General features: G+C 43.0%; 2 protein-coding genes across 4 annotated transcripts in view; both read left to right on the top strand.

The window, feature by feature from the left end:
• PAMR1 (peptidase domain containing associated with muscle regeneration 1) overlaps positions 1-1499 on the top strand; it is an 85530-nt gene extending 84031 nt beyond the window's left edge. For both annotated transcript variants that reach the window (XM_075325282.1, XM_075325284.1), the window contains exon 11: positions 1-1499. This exon is cut by the window's left edge and continues 200 nt beyond it. In XM_075325282.1, coding sequence (XP_075181397.1) covers positions 1-337 — 337 coding nt within the window. In that variant the 3' untranslated portion in view covers positions 338-1499.
• Positions 1500-10440: 8941 nt separating this feature from the next.
• SLC1A2 (solute carrier family 1 member 2) overlaps positions 10441-19463 on the top strand; it is a 134279-nt gene continuing 125256 nt past the window's right edge. The window contains exon 1 of one of the 2 annotated variants that reach the window (XM_075326324.1): positions 10441-10831. In XM_075326324.1, the coding sequence (XP_075182439.1) occupies positions 10815-10831 (17 nt within the window). In that variant the 5' untranslated portion in view covers positions 10441-10814. The remainder of the gene's footprint in view (positions 10832-19463) is intronic. The other variant, XM_075326323.1, reaches the window with a different exon arrangement.

Raw genomic sequence — 19463 nt, 5'->3', positions numbered from 1 at the left:
ACCAGGTTTCAAGAATGAGACGATTCGTTCCGGGTTGGTGCTGCCGGTGGACTCTCTCCTCTGTGAGCAGCAGTATGAAGAGAACGGAATCTCTGTCAGCGTGACAGAAAGCATGCTCTGCGCTAAAATGGCACCAGGCGCCTCTGCTCACATATGTCCATCCGAGACTGGAGGCATTGCCACTGCTCTATTGCCGGGAAAGGCGTCATCTGAGGCTACGTGGCAGCTAGTAGGACTGGTCAGTTGGGGCTATGACAAGACCTGTCACCAGGAGCTCTATACTGGGTACACCAAAGTCATCACTTTCCAAGACTGGTTGGAAAAAAATATGAAGTAGACTTGGCAGAGTCCAGATATAAATGGACGTAGGCCTCAAAAAATTGGATGTTTTTCCTTTTTCTCTTATTTATATATTCAGTCACAATATCCGACATCTCAAACTTCTGGAAACATAGAGTATATTGTAAATGCTGTGCAGATATAGTTCAGGAAGCCAGTTTTGTTTTAGTGTAGTGGCCCATGCCAACAGTCCACGGTCAGCAGCCTAATGGTATAGAGATTTATTTCACTTACTCATCAGTTCTTCCGCAAGTAGCCATAGGTTGGCAGAGGTATTGTATGGCCTTGGGTCAATGCAGCAACACCAAGGGGGTTCCCCGTTGCCAAATCATGATGTATCTTTGATTTTCCTTGAGTTCCATTCATTGACAATTTCAGCTGTCTCATCTTGATCACCAGTGTCGTGGTCAGTTAACCATCTGCCCTGACATGGACCTTTTCGACGAATGGACAATATTCTTTACTTTTTTGTGGGGAGATTGAAGGGTCATGGTCAAAGAGATCTTCCCGAGAAACATGCATCTCGCTTTACATGTTCAGAGAGACAGGAAAAGACCTTTATGTGTGGGTTACATACCTACAACTAGACTTAAGGGAAAGGTCAACTCTTCTGAAACATCTGTGAAGCTCACAGATGAAAACGGTAGAACTCCCAGACTCCTGGAAGAGTTGGCATATCTCTTGGTCTCACAAGGAATCATCTCAAAAGCCAGTGAAAAAGCAACACTTCAGGAGGGTTTCTCCCATGAAAAGAGAGTGAAAGTAGAGTTGTGAAGGAGGAACTGTCCTAAAAAATGGGCATAAGGGACAGTCAAGCCTCAAAGTTGGCAAGTATGGTTCTGAGGACATTCCATCCTCCACAACTCTGTTTATACCCTCTTTTCATGAGAAAAACACCCCTGAAGGGCCATGATGTCTTTGAATTTGGATAAATCTTTGCTGTTGACCAACATTTACGATCTGTGAAGAAGGTAAGACGATCAACCCTCAAATGGAAAATTTTCAAAAAAGTTTAGGAAATTTGTGCTACTCGACTTTTAAGTGTCTGTAATAAAATGAAATGCTATAATGTTTGTTGGGAGAGTCTTCACATTTTTTTTACTTTTTGTTACTCACCTCCCAACACCTTCATCAATCAGTTGAATAAAGATTGCTTTATTTTATGCTGCTCTTCATGGTCATAAGTCTGTCTAATCATTTCCACACATGGAAGCTCCAATTTTGAAAGGGCCACTGTCTTTGGTAAAGTGGCCATGCAGTATATATACACTAGTTAATCAATATGCTTTTTAGGGCTACCATAATCCTCCCGACACCTTCACTGATCAGCTGAATGAAAGTTGCTTGAGTTTACGTTGCTCATGGGTCTAATAATTTACATACCTGGAAGCTCCAGTTCTGAAAGGGCCATTGTCGTTGGTAAAGTGGCCATGTAGTATATATACACTAGTTAATCAATATGCTTTTTAGGGCTACCATAATGCTCCCGACACCTTCACCGATCAGCTCAATGAAAGTTGCTTGAGTTTATGCTGCTCTTCATGGTCATAAGTCTAATCATTTCCATACTTTGAAGCTCCACTTCTGAAAGGTCCATTGTCTTTGATAAAGTGGCTATTCAGTATATACACTAGTTATTCTATATGCCTTTTAGGGCTACCAGAATCTGGGTCACTAAGATTCATCCAAATCTCCCTCCTTCCCCGGTAAAACAGCTGTGAGCTTCCTTCTGGCTACAGTCTTTCTCCGGCAGATGAGTATGAGAGCAGAATCTTTGCAATTTTTCCAGAAGAGGAGTCTGTGATGAGCTGCTGACAGGTTCACTATAACAGCAGAAGATTTATAGAGCGATGGAGACTAGTTGCACAGAGATCATTCTACAAGATCAAAACCCAACAAAATGTAACACTTTTACCCACAGATTCAATTTCGTGATCTAAAAACATTAATCTTCTTGGAACAATGAATGGAGAACAAGACTGTATTTATGCTATATCTATTGTTCAGCTGGAAACTATGGGATTTAATTGGTTAATTATCGTAATGGGAAAACCCTGGTTCTCAGATCTTTAGAGACATTAATGATGCCCCCAAAGAGTTGAATAATGAATTCTAAATGCAGAGAGTTACTGCTAAATGCTGAATTATCACTTATCGGGGCGTGCTGTGTAGGCAGAATTTAGTGTCGACGACGAGCGTACCCATCAAAAATTATCATCTCATGACTAGTCATTTACTAGTTCACCTGCCATGCTTTGTACAATTTGGTAGACAGAGTATGGAATAATGATAGTAGTGTAAGTTTTGGGTTTCAAGAACTTCTGGAGAAGGTTTGAGATGGTCATCGCTCAGCACTTCGAGGTCAATGTTGTAGGCCCTGGTCTACCTGGGGAGATTAGTGCAAGAAATCAGACACCATGACCGTGAACTATTACCTAAAATGTTGAGATCCCTGGATTTTCTTGTTTTCTAACATGTACCAAGACGTCAAGCTGAGAACATCAGGAGAGGTTCCAAAAAACAAAGCCCAGCCAAACGTCTTATCTACTATGTCTTACATTCCGTACTGTGAGGTCAATACTGTAGGCCCTGGTCATCAAGTCAAGAAGAAATCAAACACAATGACTAGGAACTGTTACAAAAAAGTTGAGAGCCCTAAAATTACTTGTGACGTAGTATGTTGAGAACATTGGTGGGGTTCTGAAAGTTAAAGCCACACCTGATGTTACTATCTGCGTTCAAATCTAAAGCCCAAAGGTGTATTCCTAAAGAGAACCTGTCCACAGGTTTTTAGACCCCCAAAATAACATTATCTACCTAAACTCAATGTAATGTTGATGAATTCCATACCTTTGTTTTATAAGTCCATGTCTCCATTTAATAGAAATCTATTTCCAAATGAGCTGCAAGGCGTAAGTGGCTTGTCCCTGCACTTTCAGCTCTCTGGCCTCTGTCCCTCTTTCCACATCCTCTGCTGGCCGTTTGTTAGTGAATGACAGGTCACTCTTCTCTATGATCCCGAGCAAACACTCATTACCTTCTTTCAAAGGTCCTTGATGACACTCGAGAGCGAGACTATCGATCTGCGCATGCGCCGTCCATAGCAAGGACTACCAAGCCTACTGCACTTGCGGCTCATTTGTAACAAAATTCGACAATAGATATATGGTGGACGTCATCAACATTACAGGGACTTTACATAAATGTCATTAGCTTGGGTTTTAAAAAGTTCCGTTTACGACATTTCTTGTATATGAGCAGGATATGTCATAAATATCTGATATATTCAAGTCCCATATCTAAGACCAACACTTTTGCCGAGAATGGGATGCCATCGTAAATCTCTCTGAATGAAGGTGGCTGGACATGACCGAGTTTCCCAAAAAAAAAATCCAAGAAAACTCTAATATTGAATGTAAAAGAAAATCAGGACAAAAAAAGTATTCATATTTTTGTGGTGATGAAGACATTTGAAAATACTAAAAGTAGTCCAAATCAAGATGTATCTTGCGGAACAAAGCACAGGTTTTGCTTTAACCAGGGCAAAATTTCAGGTTATGGACATCTTTCTTCCCCTCGACACACGCATCGGCAGTCCCCTCCAGCTTTACCCATGGAACATATGTAAGCTATGTCTTAGGTTGGACCATTTGCAGACGACTAAAACACTCAGAAGAGGTGGAAAGTGCCGACCAACAATCCTTGAGAATGCTTAAGAGCCAAAGAGAACGTCGAACTTTCTGGAGAAAAACTTCTATGGTCTCAATGAGTTGACAGTGATTTAACATCAGGATGAAGATGTCCCTCAACGTCTTCCTTCAACTGTTGAAGAGATCAGAGGCGTAGCTTGAAGGTTCTGAAATAGGGAATCCCATGAAGCACTGCTGTCTATGTGTCCCCTATAGCAACTGTCTTGAGTGAGAACTATCCGGCTATGTGATGACAAGTTTCCTTCTACGATCATTTATGGCTTTACCACTAGGTGTCATTAGAAACTCACTAAATGGGATGCACCAATCACTATTCCCGCACGAATCTAGATTCCGATTTGTATCAGCACAGCACCGCTTTAACCTGTCGTATATCAATTGTAATATATGAAATTGCTTAACAGGATCAGCCGAGCCTCCTACAATCATATCATCCCCGCTATCGCCTCCTCGCTTATTGTTTTCTGTCCGTCGTAGTCTAATCTCAGTGATTAGATCGCTTGAACGTTGGTCCACTCTCTGTAGACTTTGTGTACATCTTCAGAGATTCTCATAGAAGAAAACAGCAAGAAATAGAAACGTCGTCGCCAGAACAAAATCTTAAATCCTGTTGAGTGCTGTATGGTAGATAATAAAGATCTTAACTGCTCAATTATGTTCCAAAGACTACATTAAATGCCCGGGAGATGAGCGTGAGAAGTCTTTATTTTAAGGGCTGCTATAATAGACCCCTCTAATTTATGGGATTCATAAATTAAAAAATCATGGGGTAAAAAAATCTGGAAAAGGTTACAAAGATTGTCCCTCCAATTTTACGAAGCTGCCCTCTTAAACTGTTCTTCTCACCACATTGTTATAAGATCTATCACTAAGAAAGGTCATAAGGCATAGTTCCGTTTTCCATTCTTCGGACCCTCACCGATCCCAAGAGTCCTATAAATGCTGAAAAAGAAGCACATGAACGATCAAATGAAAATGCTCAATCGTCTTCTGGATTAAAACCTTCACTCTTTCTATACAATCAAGAGATCCAGCATGGAAAGCCTTTTAGAGATCTTGTTTAAATATTGTACAAAAGGCTTCAAATAGGTGAAAAATTTGAAAGCAATACTTGCTCACCAATCCCCACCTTCTGACACATCTATGACCTCCTCATCGCCAACAGACAGAAATGGGACCCCTGCTGCCAATCGTATTGTGCCATAACTGTAGATCGCCTCGGTCATCTTTCGGACAGGTACATATGATGAGTTCTGAGGAGTTATTTGACGCTTGACTCTGTTGCCTGAGACATGATGGATACAAGTGGTCACAACTCATTTTTTTCATCTCACTAAAAAATGAAGTTCTTTAAGAATTAAAAAACATTTTTGGACGAATAACATTTCTGTTGGGGAAATCAATGCTTATGTTGTAGCATAGAACTAATTTTCCATCTACTAGTGGAACATCAGAGCAAAAAGACCCTTATTCACCATCCTGTGGAGATATAGGAAAATATCGCTCCATTTATCGCTTTGGCATGATCTATATGTCTGAAACTAAAATTATTATATGGAGGTATCATTTTTTTTATCTTGCAACCATATTTTTCATGATACAAGGATCATTCTGTCTACTCTTTACAGATACTGTGACATTAGGGGAATTGCTCCAAATTGAATGATATTCCAGTGCAGTGGCAACATTTGGGCATTTGTGAAGATTTGAAAGGCGTAATATGTATGAGTGTTACAGTAATATCCTGGGTCAGGAGCATGGGATTGCTATGTTCCCCTTAAAATGCCCCTAATGTGCAGGTCACGTCCCAAGGTAGTCGCTAATACACAGATAAGACAATCCAAATGACAAGTCAGGAAACAGTCTGGGTCAATTCCAAAATTGGGCTCCCTGCACTTAGTAATTAAGATTTCTTTGAGAAAAATACGTTCCCTACTTCTGATAGAAGGAGATCTGTCCTAAGGACCATTGTTGATGTCTGGATTTAAGGAACTATCCTAAGGACTATTGTTGATGTCCGTCCTCTGGATTTGAGGAACTATCCTAAGGACTATTGTTGATGTCTGTCGTCTGCATTTGAGGAACTATCCTAAAGACTATTGTTCTTGTCCGTTGTCTGGATTTGAGGAACTATCCTAAGGACTATTGTTCTTGTCTGTCGTCTGGATTTGAGGAACGATCCTAAGCACTATTGTTCTTGTCCATCATCTGGATTTGGGGAACTATCCTAAGGCTATTGTTCTTGTCCGCCGTCTGGATTTGAGGCACTATCCTAAGGTCTATTTTTCTTGTCCGTCATCTGGATTTGAAGAACTATCCTAAGGATATCGTTCTTGTCCGTTATCTGGATTTGAGGAGCTATCCCAAGGACTATTGTTCTTGTCCATCGTCTGTATTTGAGGCACTATCCTAAGGACTATTGTTCTTGTCCGCCGTCTGGATTTGAGGCACTATCCTAAGGTCTATTTTTCTTGTCCGTCATCGGGATTTGAAGAACTATCCTAAGTATATCGTTCTTGTCCGTTATCTGGATTTGAGGAGCTATCCCAAGGACTATTGTTCTTGTCCATCGTCTGTATTTGAGGCACTATCCTAAGGACTATTGTTCTTGTCCGTCGTCTGGATTTGAGGAACTATGCTAAGGACTATTTTTGATAACCACCGTCTGGATTTGAGCAACTATCCTAAGGAAAATATACAATATCTGTCATCTGGATTTAAGGAACTATCCTAAGGACTATTGTTGATATCTGTTGTGTGTGGGAGCATAAGAGCTATTCTTCATACTCATCGTCTGGATTTTTTGGAACTATCCTAAGGACTATTGATATCCTTCATCTGGAGGAACATCCATTGTCTGGATTTGAGGAACCATCCTAAGGGCTTTTGTTGATATCCTTCATCTGGAGGTACATTCATTGTCTGGATATGAGAAACTATCCTAAGGACTATTGTTGATATCCGTCGTATGGATTTTTAGGAACTATCCTAAAAACTATTGTTGATATCCGTTTTCTGGATTTAAGGAACTATCTTAAGGACTATTGTGGATATCCGTCGTCTGGAGGAGCATAAGGACTATCGCAAATAAAAATTGTTGCATCGTTAACCTACCTGGGTGATTAATACAATCCATGACCTCAGGTCTTCACAGACATGTAGTGGCATATGTAACCCATAGGTTTGCATTAAAAAAAAAAGAAAAATGATGCAGATATTGTGATGCTTCTTGTTGCTGCAATTTTGTAAAGTCAAAATATTGCAAAGATGTAGAATAGCGTGTGGTCGAATAAGAAGTGAAATGTGTATTGGGCAGCTACCCTTTATAATATTTATATGAAGGACGTTCTCATAGAGGACCAGGTTCCAACACCACTACACCCAACAGTCCATGCCGTTTCCCCAAAATTTAGGGCCATGCAGTTTCACGGGAAGGACTCTTTGACACCTTTCTAGGTAGTGCACAGGTAGGGGTGAGGCAATAGCATCCTGGAGCACAATGCACCTTGACATGACCCGTTCAGCTGCAGCGGTACAATCATGAGAACAGGAAGAACAAGTGTGGAAGGGAACAAAGATTTGTGTAATTTTCCAAGACAGCATCAGACATGTTCTTGCTGATGCAGGAGGTCGCTGGGTCTAAAAACTAGGATTACAAGATAACGAATAGTCTGAGGCTAAATTTGGCTATTTCCAATCTCAAGACGACTGTAGGCAAGAATATTTTAGCTGAAATCAAAGCGTTTGGTATAAAATTAGAAAAAGAAGGTCTATTCCCTAAAAGAGCAGTACTCTTAGCCCTGAGCTGTGTCCGATATTGCAGCTGAATTTGAGGTGTGCCGCCCCTGCAGCGGTCGAACCACTCGGATCCGGGGGTGATGATTACTCGTGGCTCGAGGGTCTTTGGACCCGGGGGCTAGGGGCCACACTCAAATGAAGAGGGGGGTATTTACAGAGGAGATATAGTTTGTGACGCCACCTGTGGTGTACGGTAATTGGGAGCACCGCCGCTGCCGTTGGGAGTACCCGGGGTGATGGAGTGGGGCAGCCAGATGTCGTCACCCTCCACGGGTAGGGGAAGGCCCCGGGACTCTGGATGGTAGTGTAGGGTGCAGGGGGAGCGCAGGCTCGCTGGTTGAAGGGGTTAATTAGGTACTCACTCAGCAATAAAGCAGACGCTGACAACAGGGTAAACCAAGTCACTGACTGCCGGTGTCTCCTGAGGGGAGCTCGTCCGGGTCCCGTCCCCTGCAGCACTCCCTGGTGGTCCGTGACCTGCCTCCTGGCACAGTATATTAGAGTGTCTTTTGTGGCCCGTCAGCTTGGAGCTTTCCGGGCCCCGCTCCCCACTATGGCTAAGTGAAGGAGCCTGCTCTCAGGGGCTCACGCTTGGTATTTCAGTGGGCTGCTTGATTGAAAAGCCCTATCCCCCTCGTTGCGCTAGTGCACCCGATCTCTGAGCTTCGTGGGAACAGTTCATAAAGGCCCTGTCCTCCGCAGGTTAATTGCCGAGTTGCCTGAAGCTTCTCCCCGACCTAGGGTCCGTGTACCCCGTCGTGCCTTCAGACCCGGACTGGTGATTAGGCCCAGGCTGCTGACCGTCCTCCAAGACAGGTCACAGGCACCTAGCCTCAATCCCCTGGTACCGGGGGTCCGACTCCTCTAGATCCAGACCACCATCTGCGACCTAGTCTGCTTCTCCCCTGAGAGCTACAACTCCCAGCTTCCTCAGGGCTCCTCACAGCTCGAGGGCTACCACTGAACTAACTTGACACCTCCCACCTCCCTGCCTGACCCCTAGGTGGGCGGCCCTATTCCTACTTAAGCAGCCCACTGGTGTGCCTGACAGGTGTGGTGCAAGGTGTATCTAGGATTTATGAATGCTGGTGGATGCAGTACTGCAGGTTAGGCTCCCAGAACCGTGGGGGGTTGAGACCTGCATGGGGAGAGAAAGATTGTGCAGAACCCTGTGACGACCTGACTAGTCCAGGGCGTCACATTGGCACAGCTCATGGGCGAGAGACCTGTTCTCTAATGTCCAACAATGAGTAATAGAGGGGTTCAATACTTTTGATTTCGAGAAGGAGTCAACCAATGGACGGTCATCTCTGTTTGCAATATTTAAAGGGGTTTTCTAATTATATTAAGATATCTGCTATCTGTAGGATCAGTGGATTCTGACAGCTGAATGGGGAACTTTTATCCCTGTTACTGGGGCGGCATGCACACTTGACCGCTGATCCATTAATTTTCCATGGGGCTGCTTGGCTTTTTTTGTCAGCTCTTTAGAGAATGAATGGAGCAGCCATTGAGTGTCCACAACCCGCATGACATTTTGTAATTGGGATAACAGTTTCCCGTCAGAGATAAAAACAAAAAAAATCCCAGACCCGCCGATTAGTGCAAAACGATTGTGTGTTGTGTATTGTTGATTTACAAAAGATTTTATTTTTGTAGGGTTTTTTTATTATTTGTAAAACCTTAGAAACTGAAAAAAAACTCTGTAAAAAATAATTTATTTTTTTTACCAATATTTTAAAGCAAAAGCTCAAATTTTTTGGGGTAAAAAATCTAGAAAAAATATTTTATTGCATTTTTAAGCCAATTTTTTTTAAAGCAAAATCTTTTTTTTAGTTAAAAAAAAAATCTGGACAAAATTACTTTGTTGTATTTTTTACCAATTGTTTAAAGCAAAAAATTCATTTTTTTTCGGGTAAAAAAAATCTGGAAAATATTATTTTATTATATTTGTGTTACCATTTTTTTTAAAACAAAATCTCCATTTTTTCCTTTTTTAGGTAAAAAAAAATCTGAAAATTTTTTTTACCATTTTTTTAAAGCAAAATCTTCATTTTTCCCTTTTTTTGTTAAAAAATCTAGAAAATATTATTTTATTGTATTTTTTATCATTTTTTTAGAGCAAAAAAATCTCAATTTTTTATATTTTTGGTAAACTTATTTAATTGTATTTTTTTTACCATTTTTTAAAGCAAAATCTCATTTTTTTCTTTTTTTGGTAAAAAAAATTTTATTGTATTTTTTTATAATTTTTTAAAGCAAAATCTCCATTTTTTTTCTTTTTTTGGTAAAAAATCTGGGAAAAAATATTTTATAGTATTTTTTTACCAATTTTTTAAAGCAAAATCTCCATATTTTTTTTTTATTTTTTTGGATTAATGGAATAATGTAGGTTTTCTGTAAGCATCTCGGTTGGGTGTCCTATCTACCGAGACGATGAGTTTGATGTAAGAATGGATTTTACCTCCGGCAGAGAATCCCCAGCTCTGAGTGAGATCTCTATTGCTATGCATGCTCTTAGGGAAGGCTGAGGATTTAAAGGAGTAACAGCGAGTGATGTCAGCCCTGACTAAAATAGAGAGGGATAGACTGCAAATCCACTGCTAGGAGACTAAAACCTTCCAATCCCACTCTAGTCAGCAGCAGGTCAACACAGTGCTCCTGGAAGAGGAGAAAGCAAGGGATCAAAGCAAACCTACAAGTCCACCTCCCCCCTGGCATCAACCAAGAGCGCTCAGTCTTCACCAGGGGTGGCAGTGCAAGCCCTTAAGTCATTTCAGGTCTGGATGCTGGAGAGACGTTGAATAGAGGCAGGTGCTCGGTGCTGCCAGTTCCTATTTTTTTGGGGTGGACTCTGAGGATTATTAGAGACGTCTTATGTCACCACTGAAGGACTTCCCAAAGATCTAACCCTAAAGTGACCCAGTCCTAGGGACCCCTCGGAGAAGATACAGAACCTGAAACACCATGACGTCCACTGAAGGGTGAGATGACCATTTTTCTTCCAGTTTTAGGTCCAACCGGGAGGATTTCTGGTGGACAATTGAGCGTCGGATTCCTTAATTATGGAAATTGGAAACTAAGCTTTTACAATGTGAAGACAGATGATCCTACTGAGCCGAGCAGAATGGTGTAGGGATGGAAAGTGCGGGGGGATCGCAGGCATTACACGCAGCCCATTAAGGGGTCTTTGTTGTGAACAGCTGTTTCTATTCCCTCCGTGTCTTCCAGACAATAGATCCCAGTTTCGAGCGGAGGTTTTGTCTCTAGCCCCCTGCTCTGTAGAACCTGACTTATCCTTAGATTTTCGACAGGTCTTGATTTAGATCTTCTTCGTCTTGATGCACCTTAGATCTTAGAAGGTTCTCCTCTACTCGTTGGGTTGGATTGACCACACTGTGATTTTTTTTGTTAATACAATGATAATTAATTGATGCAATTACCATAACATGTAGGTGGAATGATGGAGCGTGTCGAGGTCGTGCACTTATTTGTTGCCAATTGGTCTCATCAACGGGTTCCTCAATCATTGAGTATTCTTCCTCGGAAGAGCCGAGGCGTCTCCGGAGGATATCTCACACATTGCGCTTAGATTAATACTTTTACTACCACAATCTAGATGATTCAATTACTTTTTTTTTTTACCAAGAGATAGAGCAGGTCCTGTGGGGGCATTGATGGCAGGAGGCCATGGATGATGTGCCTTTTAGACATCGCTTGATTAGAGTGCATGCTTGCAAACACACGAGACGGCTAGTCCAATTTTACCCATTTTTATTGCATCGGAATCGTTTCGATGTATCAGGAGGAGGGTGATCGCTCTTCTAATATAGTGCGAGATATTGGACCGGGGAGGGCAGATGTGGACACGTCAAGGGGGCACTAAAATAACGAAATTGAAACAGTTCTGGTAAACTAGGCAGGTAGTGTAACGCAACGTAGAATGATAGGTCATGGCTTGTATTTGGAGGTGAGACGGGGGTTATTAGGTCATATAAGACCCATTACTATATGAAAAGCTTGCCGTATTGATTGCTACTTAATTAAACCTGTGCAGCCCCAGGTGTTCCATGGAGTCATTCACAGTAGAATTGTGCCATATCATACGTGACCACTAGAGGCGCTGTTTTTCCTATGCATCTAAAAAAAATAATATTATTTATTTTACACCCTTTGATTTTGTGCACGCGATTAATCAGGAATTAGATAGGAAGACATGTCCACTATCACCCCTGGGTGCAAATATGGGGTTTTTAGAGATGTTTATGGGTTTTTGTTGTTTCTTTCCATGCTATTCTGATCGCTCGTATTTATTGTTTTATATGTATTTTTTTTCTTTAATGTTTCTTCTTATCAATAACAAGAAAAACTATTTAAATAGATATATTCATTTATGAATGAAAAACACTAAAACACACAAAGGTTAAATTTGCTGCCATCGCCCTTAATTTAAACACCATGGCCAGAATGGCTTCTTGGTGTCCCCGATAGCACCCAGCATTGCGCCCGGTAAGACTTCTACCTATCTACACCCCAAACTGATGACCATTTTGGTGTTATTTGACAATTTAAAAAAAAAATAATATAAAATAAAAAAAGCAGAAAACATTACAAAATAACGAGCAAAAACCTAATACTCTTTGATTCATTGGCGATGGAGTGATGAAGCTCCGGAAGGTCCACTGGTCTTTGGTTACAAGTAACCGGCACATGACGGCTGTCGCCCAACAATGGCCTCAGTGGTCACGTGTCGTACTGGTGGCATCACCATTCCGTGATAGCAGCAATGGAGTCAGTCGTACAATATATGACCACTGATTGGCTGCAGCAGTCACGTGCCCGCCACTAAGGTGGGGAGACTACCGGAACTGCTGACTGAATTGCCAAGGGATTGGCAAGGTGAGCAATTTTGCTTCTGGCACCTTTTCTGATTTGTAGACCCAGTGGGATGTCATCTGGGCTCGCTAATCAGAGGCGGCATCATTGAAGGTTGGCAGGTCGGAGGTTTTCAGAGCACTGGGGTCACTGTGTCTATGTAAACTTTATGACCCTAAAAGTGTTTCTTTTTCCAGGGTCGGACATATCATTGGTGCAACCTGTGCCCAAGAGGTAAGGGGGCCACTACTGCCTCCCAGTGCATTGTAATGATCTATTGGGCCACAAAGAGCTCTTATACTGTTTCTGAACAGGGGCCAGTTTCTGGTTGTGTCCAACATTGGTTTGTCCCATAATTAAAATATATCTACTATTCAGATTGGTGATCAATGTATAATCGCTGGAGGTCCAACCAATAGGACCCTTATAATAATGGGAATGGAGGTCCAAACCCCATTTGTGTGAATGGAGCAGGAGACAGCCTGTGTGACCCTTACTCTTATGTCTATAGGAGTGGTGGTCACACATGCTCACGAACCCTCCATTCTCATGGGGGACATGGGGCACCTTGTGTTCAAGATTCTCTCAGTTTCAGAAAAACACCAATATATTCATCATCTTTCCTATGCATAGATGATCAATGTTGTTTAGGGGTCAAGTCCTCTATAACAGAGAAAAGTCCTAGATTATTGAATGATTAACATTTAGGGTTGGCTGCAATTTCGTGGATCTTTAATTCACCATTCAAGCGTTTTCTTTTATTGCACCGTTGGAGTCATACTTTAAATGTAAGTCCCCTGCCCCTTGTCTTCTACTCACCTGCCGCCTCTGTCTGGTCTCCGGAGACTCGTGACCCACCGGCAGCTCCAGTGTTTCATGGAGCCAGAGGTTACAACGCAATACATCTCCATGAGAGCCATGTTCTGGTCTCGTTCTGGGCTCGTCCTGGCCTTGGTCTAGTCTCGTTCTGGCCTCGTCCTGGTCTCGCTTTGACCTCATTCTGGCCTCGTCCTGGCCCCGATCTGGCCTTGGTCTGGTCTTGTTCTGGCCTTGTCCTGGCATCGATCTGCCCTCGTTCTGGCCACCTTCTGGTCTCATTCAGACCTCGTTCTGACTTCTGTTTGGCTTCCTTCTGGCCTCATCGTGACCTCATTCTAACCTCATTCTGGTCTTGTTGTGGCTTCGTCCTGGCCTTGTTCTGGCCTCATTTTGTCCTCGTTCTGGCCTAATTTTGTCCTCGTCCTGGACTCGTTCTGGCCTCGTCCGGACTCATTCTGGCCACCTTTTGGCCTTGTTCTGACTTTGTTCTGGTCTCATCCTGGCCTCATTCTGGCTTCATTCTGACCTTGTTCTTGCCTCAATCTGGCCTCTTTCTCGCTATCATAGCGTTGTATTGAGAGCTTATGACTTCCGGTCAATCAGAAGTTATGGTCACAAGATGGCGCTGCGGGACCAGAGCGGCGCCGAAAAAGGATGAAGCTGCACAAGGGTGAATATAACCCAAGTGACTTAAATTTCAAACACCACTCCAGCGCTGAAAAACAAACCAAAACGCTGGAGTGGTGCTTTAACCCTAGAACGCATACCTGGGGCCTCGCAGGCCTGCTAGGTTACTTGTTTTCTATTCTAGATTTCTATGGTTGCGTGTTCTAGGGTTAAAGGAGTTTCCCAGTTTTGTAAACCCCAGTTCCCCATTTGGAGTTTGTTTAAAAAACAATCAAACAATGCTTTACTCTCCCACTCCAGGTCCAGTGCTGAGTCTCCACCGCTGCTCCCGCTGTCTGCTATTTTCTACAGCACTGACATCAATTCGACAGCGCTGCAGCCAGTCAGGGTGCTCCATTAATGGCTGCAGCCCTGTTGACTTGACATCATCACTATGAACAATAACAGACACTGGGAGCAGCAGCAGAGACTCAGCGCTGGACCTGGGGACGGGGAGTAAGGACAGTTTCTTCTTTTTTTTTTTATCTGTGGCCTGTTAAGTGGTTTTCCAAAACAGGAAAACTGCTCTAACCCTACTTACACAGGAACCATAATCATGAGTTAGCCTTCTTAGTATGCACACCACTTGTAAAACAATGACACATTTGCCAAACAGCATGTCTTCAGGTTAAATATTAAAATGTAAGAATTTATCAAGATTTTTCAATGTTCAGGACCTTATATGAATGATTTTATCCCACCATGCAGAATATTTCTGCTTGAGTAAAAAGTTGGGTTGGTGATTCTTGCATTTTGATTGGACTCTCCTTGGTCCCAATTGAGGAACGATACAAGGACTACATTGGGTATGAGTGATATATGCTTGATATTCTGAAGTTTGGAACCATGGTTGGTACAGATTGCTGGATCACCATGGCTCAAAAATCACCATAATATACAGTATATAAACTTAGTATTTCAGAAGTTCTTCTGTACTCTTTTGGATTCCCACCACCTTGGGGTTGGGATGCCAAAACTGTGTGTAACGCCTGCCTGGATCAACAGACTCACATGGGATGTAATGGACAGGCTAGAGGGAAGCCACTCACCATGCAGGACCCCCAGAACCCTGAAACCCTTTAACCCCTATACAAGGATTTGGAATTACACAGGGCCCTGGTGATCACTACCTGTGGAAGGCTGCAGTCTGATGAGATTAGTCATCAGGCAGGGTCAAACCAGGAATAGCAGAACAGGGACAGAATCGGCAGACAAGGACGTAATCAGAAAACGGAGCAGAGGTCAAATCCGGATCAGGCAGCGAGGTACAAAAACAGCAGACAGAAGGGTAGTCAGAAAACACGCAGAAGTCAGCACACAGGAATCACAAAACAGAATAGGACGAAACAGGAGCCAGGAAAATCAGAACTATCTCTGGCAGTGGTCATGTGACAGGAGGGGAACTAAGAAGGGTGCGGTGTCTTCCCATTGGCTGTAGCTGAACACTGGCAACTTCAGCTGGAAGACACACACCACCCACAGTCAGCCAGTGGTACTGCAGATCCCAAGATAACCAAGCCCAGTGGATGATTGGAGCCTGCGCCCACCGGGCCACTGGCATCGACTCCTCTCCCATCGCCAGCATCATCCACGGCAGGAACACGGCGTCGCCTGGCGATCGGTGCAGAAGTCGCTGGAGCGGACTCCGGTGGTGACGTAACACTGTGTCAGCGTTATTCGCATCACGAGAACCGAAGAGCTATCACAATGCGATACATTTATTAGAGTGTTGAGATATTTGTAGCTTAAAAGACATTTTAAACAGCTTGTAGTCCTAGGAAAACACTTCTCACCAGTAGTCACGTCCTGAAGTGGAGACGGCCAAGTGGGAAAGGCTAAAACATAAGGAAACATGTGTTCCCTCTTATATCTCTGGAATACTTCTGAAGGAACTGCCTTCGATGCCTAAAGCTTAAAAGATCAATAGACTCTGTGGCTTTCCAATTCTTACTTCAAAGCTTGTCGGGGGTCTATTTTTGGGTCCCTAACAACATAACACTAGAAGGAGGTGACACTTCAAAGCTGTTCCCTCCATACACCTTGAGACATCGTAAAAGAAAATGATTAATACATCAAACAATGCGGGTAAAGCCGGAAATAATTAATTAGGTTATACATGGAGAATTAAACGTTTGTAAAGTGAGATTAGAATGATCAATACTTCTAGGATAATGCCAGAGATGAAGGAAGAAGTGGGTGGAGAAGAATGCTGGAGACGAGGTCCACCTACTTGGAGACATCAGTATTTTCTATTTCTTCTCAAGTGTGGGTCATAATTGAAACCCCCTTTTCCATGTCGTCTTTGGCCATTGCACATTTTGGGAATACTCAAAGGAAACCATACCTAACCCTGACCAAGCAGCACCATACTGCACAAGGGTCAACCTCCAAAAAGTGATGGAACCACATTGTAATGTAATTATTATTAATATTATTATTACTTATTATTATAGCGCCATTAATTCCATGGTGCTTTACGTATGCAAAGGGGTATTCATAATAGGGATAAGTACCATAGTCATGAACAATGCAAGGTACAGAGTGGTACAGGAGGATAGAGGTCCCTGCCCGCGAGGGCTCACAGTCTACAGAAGGAGAGAGAATTCTGCCCACGAGGGCTCACAGTCTACAGGAGGAGAGAGGACCCTGCCCACGAGGGCTCACAGTCTGCCCTCGAGGGCTCACAGTCTACAGGGGGAGAGAGGATACAGTAAGTGAGGGTGGAGATGGTCGTGCGGCACCATGGAGGACTGAGGGTTACTGCAGGTTGTATGCTTGTCAGAAGAGGTAGGTCTTCAAGTTCCTTCTGACGGTTTCCACGGTAGAAGAGAGTCTGATATGTTGGGGTATAGTGTTCCAGAGTATGGGGGAGGCACGGGAGAAATCTTGTATGTGATTGTGGAAGAAGATAAGACGGGAGTAGAGAAGGAGATCTTGTGAGGATTGGAGCTTACGTGCAGGTATGTACTGGCAGACAAGGCCTTAGTTGGATGTATGGAGGAGACAGGTTGTGGATGGCTTTGTATGTCATGGTTAAGGTTTTGAACTGAAGTCATTGGGCAATGGGAAGCCAGTCAAGGGATTGGCAGAGAAGCGAGACCGAGTTATAGCAAGGGGAGAGGTGGATTATTCAGGTAGCATAGTTTAGAATAGATTGTAGTGTTGCTAGAGTGTTCAAAGGAAGGCCATAGAGCTGGGGGGTTGCAGTAGTCTAATTTGTAATCGGAATAATAGTCCCCCATTGGGGATATAAACTCACTGCTCTGACAACTGGTGCCATTTCCACTGGTTGGACCTCTACCAATTAGCAAGTTCTCAACTGTCCTAGAATAAGAGAGAAACCACATAAGTCCCCGTGGACATTGGTGTTGCTGCCACCTTAGCGCTCCAGATTTTGGGGCAGTGATAAAAATGTTTAAACAGGAGGACTGTCCTCAAAATCCCAGGTCCAGCACAGTGCCCACCATGTGCAGAACATCTATAGTCCTTGGACCACTGTGAGGCCATCTACGCACATCACATAAGTCCCTGTGGATATTGGTGTTGCTGCCACCTTAGCGCTCCAGATTTTGGGGCAGGGATAAAAATCGTTAAACTGGAGGACTGTCCTCGAAATCCCAGGTCCAGCACAGTGTCCATCATGTGCACAACATCTATAATCCTTGGACCTCCACGAGGCCATCTACGCACATCCCATCCCCTCGGTGGCCACAAACAGACACATATACCATAAACCTCTCCTGAAGGAGTCTCGCAAGATCAAGATGGTGTTTTTTTCCTAGTTGACAGTTTGCATAGAGGGGATTTCTGGACTTTTTCTTTCAGGGGGCTTACATGTCTTGCAATGTGAGATACAAATTTTCGGGATATAGGTTTCCAACTCATCAATGGCTTCTACATCATATTAAATGCACTTAGTAAGGGGGTCTCATCCACTTTCCCAAAAATGGCAATGGAAGATACCTTTGTTGAAATAATGTCTAGAAAATGAGCTGATCCCAGCAAAGAAAACCTGGCAGCAAGTGTTCAATTTCCCTGCAGCGCCCCCAGAGGATAAATTAGGTATTACAAGACGCCCTCGTCTCCCCTTAATGAACAGCTGCCAGAGACACCTCTGCGAGCAGCATAGGCGCTAAGGACTGGGCATGCTGAAATCCATCAGCCTGATCCGATAGAGGAACCGAGGACGACCATTATAGTCCGTAGCATTAAGTTGGATCTACAATATGACACCTAAAATTACCCATTTTGAGAATTCATGTGGGCACAGCCCAAACCTGGCGAGGGTTGGACAGATTGAATTGTACACTGATAAGTGGTATCTATAGCGGCATTGGTGCCACTTATCTCTTGCTTTATTTTTATTATTTCTTTTGGTATCTACCTGGGCCTTGGTGGCATTTATTTCTCTTTATTTTTATTATTTTTTTGTATTTTTTTTTTAATGAGGAGGTGAGACTTTATCTCCCGGCTGAATTCCATATCCGATATTTTTGGCGTTTCTGCGGCTTCGCTGTGATAAGGCGGCATTAAAAAAAGAAATCTATTTTTGGAACCGGTGAATATAAATTATGTTGTTTTTACATGATTTTTGCTGCAGAAATTTTCCTGTATCCGTTCAATAAAAAAAAAAAAGGCTAAATCTGTGGCTCCCAACAGAGGGCAGCACGCACCCGTGTTTGCAGGGCAGATGGTGCCTGAATTCAGCTAGTAAATGTCATCTGGGCTTCCAGCTGCTGATTGAGAGGAGCTGAGGCTCGCTGAGGCGGATTCACACAACGCGCCCTGACAGATCTGCGCTCACTGACTGCTGTCACTGCACCCAGACTCAATATGTGGCAGAGAGCGCAAAAGGCTAAAATTAACTTCAGCGGTAAAAAAAACATAATAAAGGCGATTAGAGGTAAAGTTTATTCCTGTACATTAGGAAAAAGCAAATAAAACAAACCCCTAATGCAATTCTATTACTAAAGTCACACCAGGATGCGCTTAAATCCTCTGCGCCCCAATCCAAAATCTGTAACAGGGCCTCCCGGTTGTGCATTTTCTGGCACAGTTTGCTTTCTATAGTCCCTGTGTTGCACTGTCTAATGCTGGCTGCAGAATGAGTCAACTGAGAGTCCAACAGTGAACTCATTCTGACTTGTAACTCTTTTATCTGTGTTTTTCTGCGCTCATTTATGACCATAGAACATAGACCATAGTCTCTGTTTTGTACTGTTTAATGAATATTGGCTGCAAAATGAGTCAACTGCA

Source organism: Anomaloglossus baeobatrachus, chromosome 10 (assembly GCF_048569485.1).
Source record: "Anomaloglossus baeobatrachus isolate aAnoBae1 chromosome 10, aAnoBae1.hap1, whole genome shotgun sequence".
Taxonomy (NCBI): Eukaryota; Metazoa; Chordata; class Amphibia; order Anura; family Aromobatidae; genus Anomaloglossus; species Anomaloglossus baeobatrachus.
This window is presented reverse-complemented; position numbering and strand designations above follow the sequence as displayed.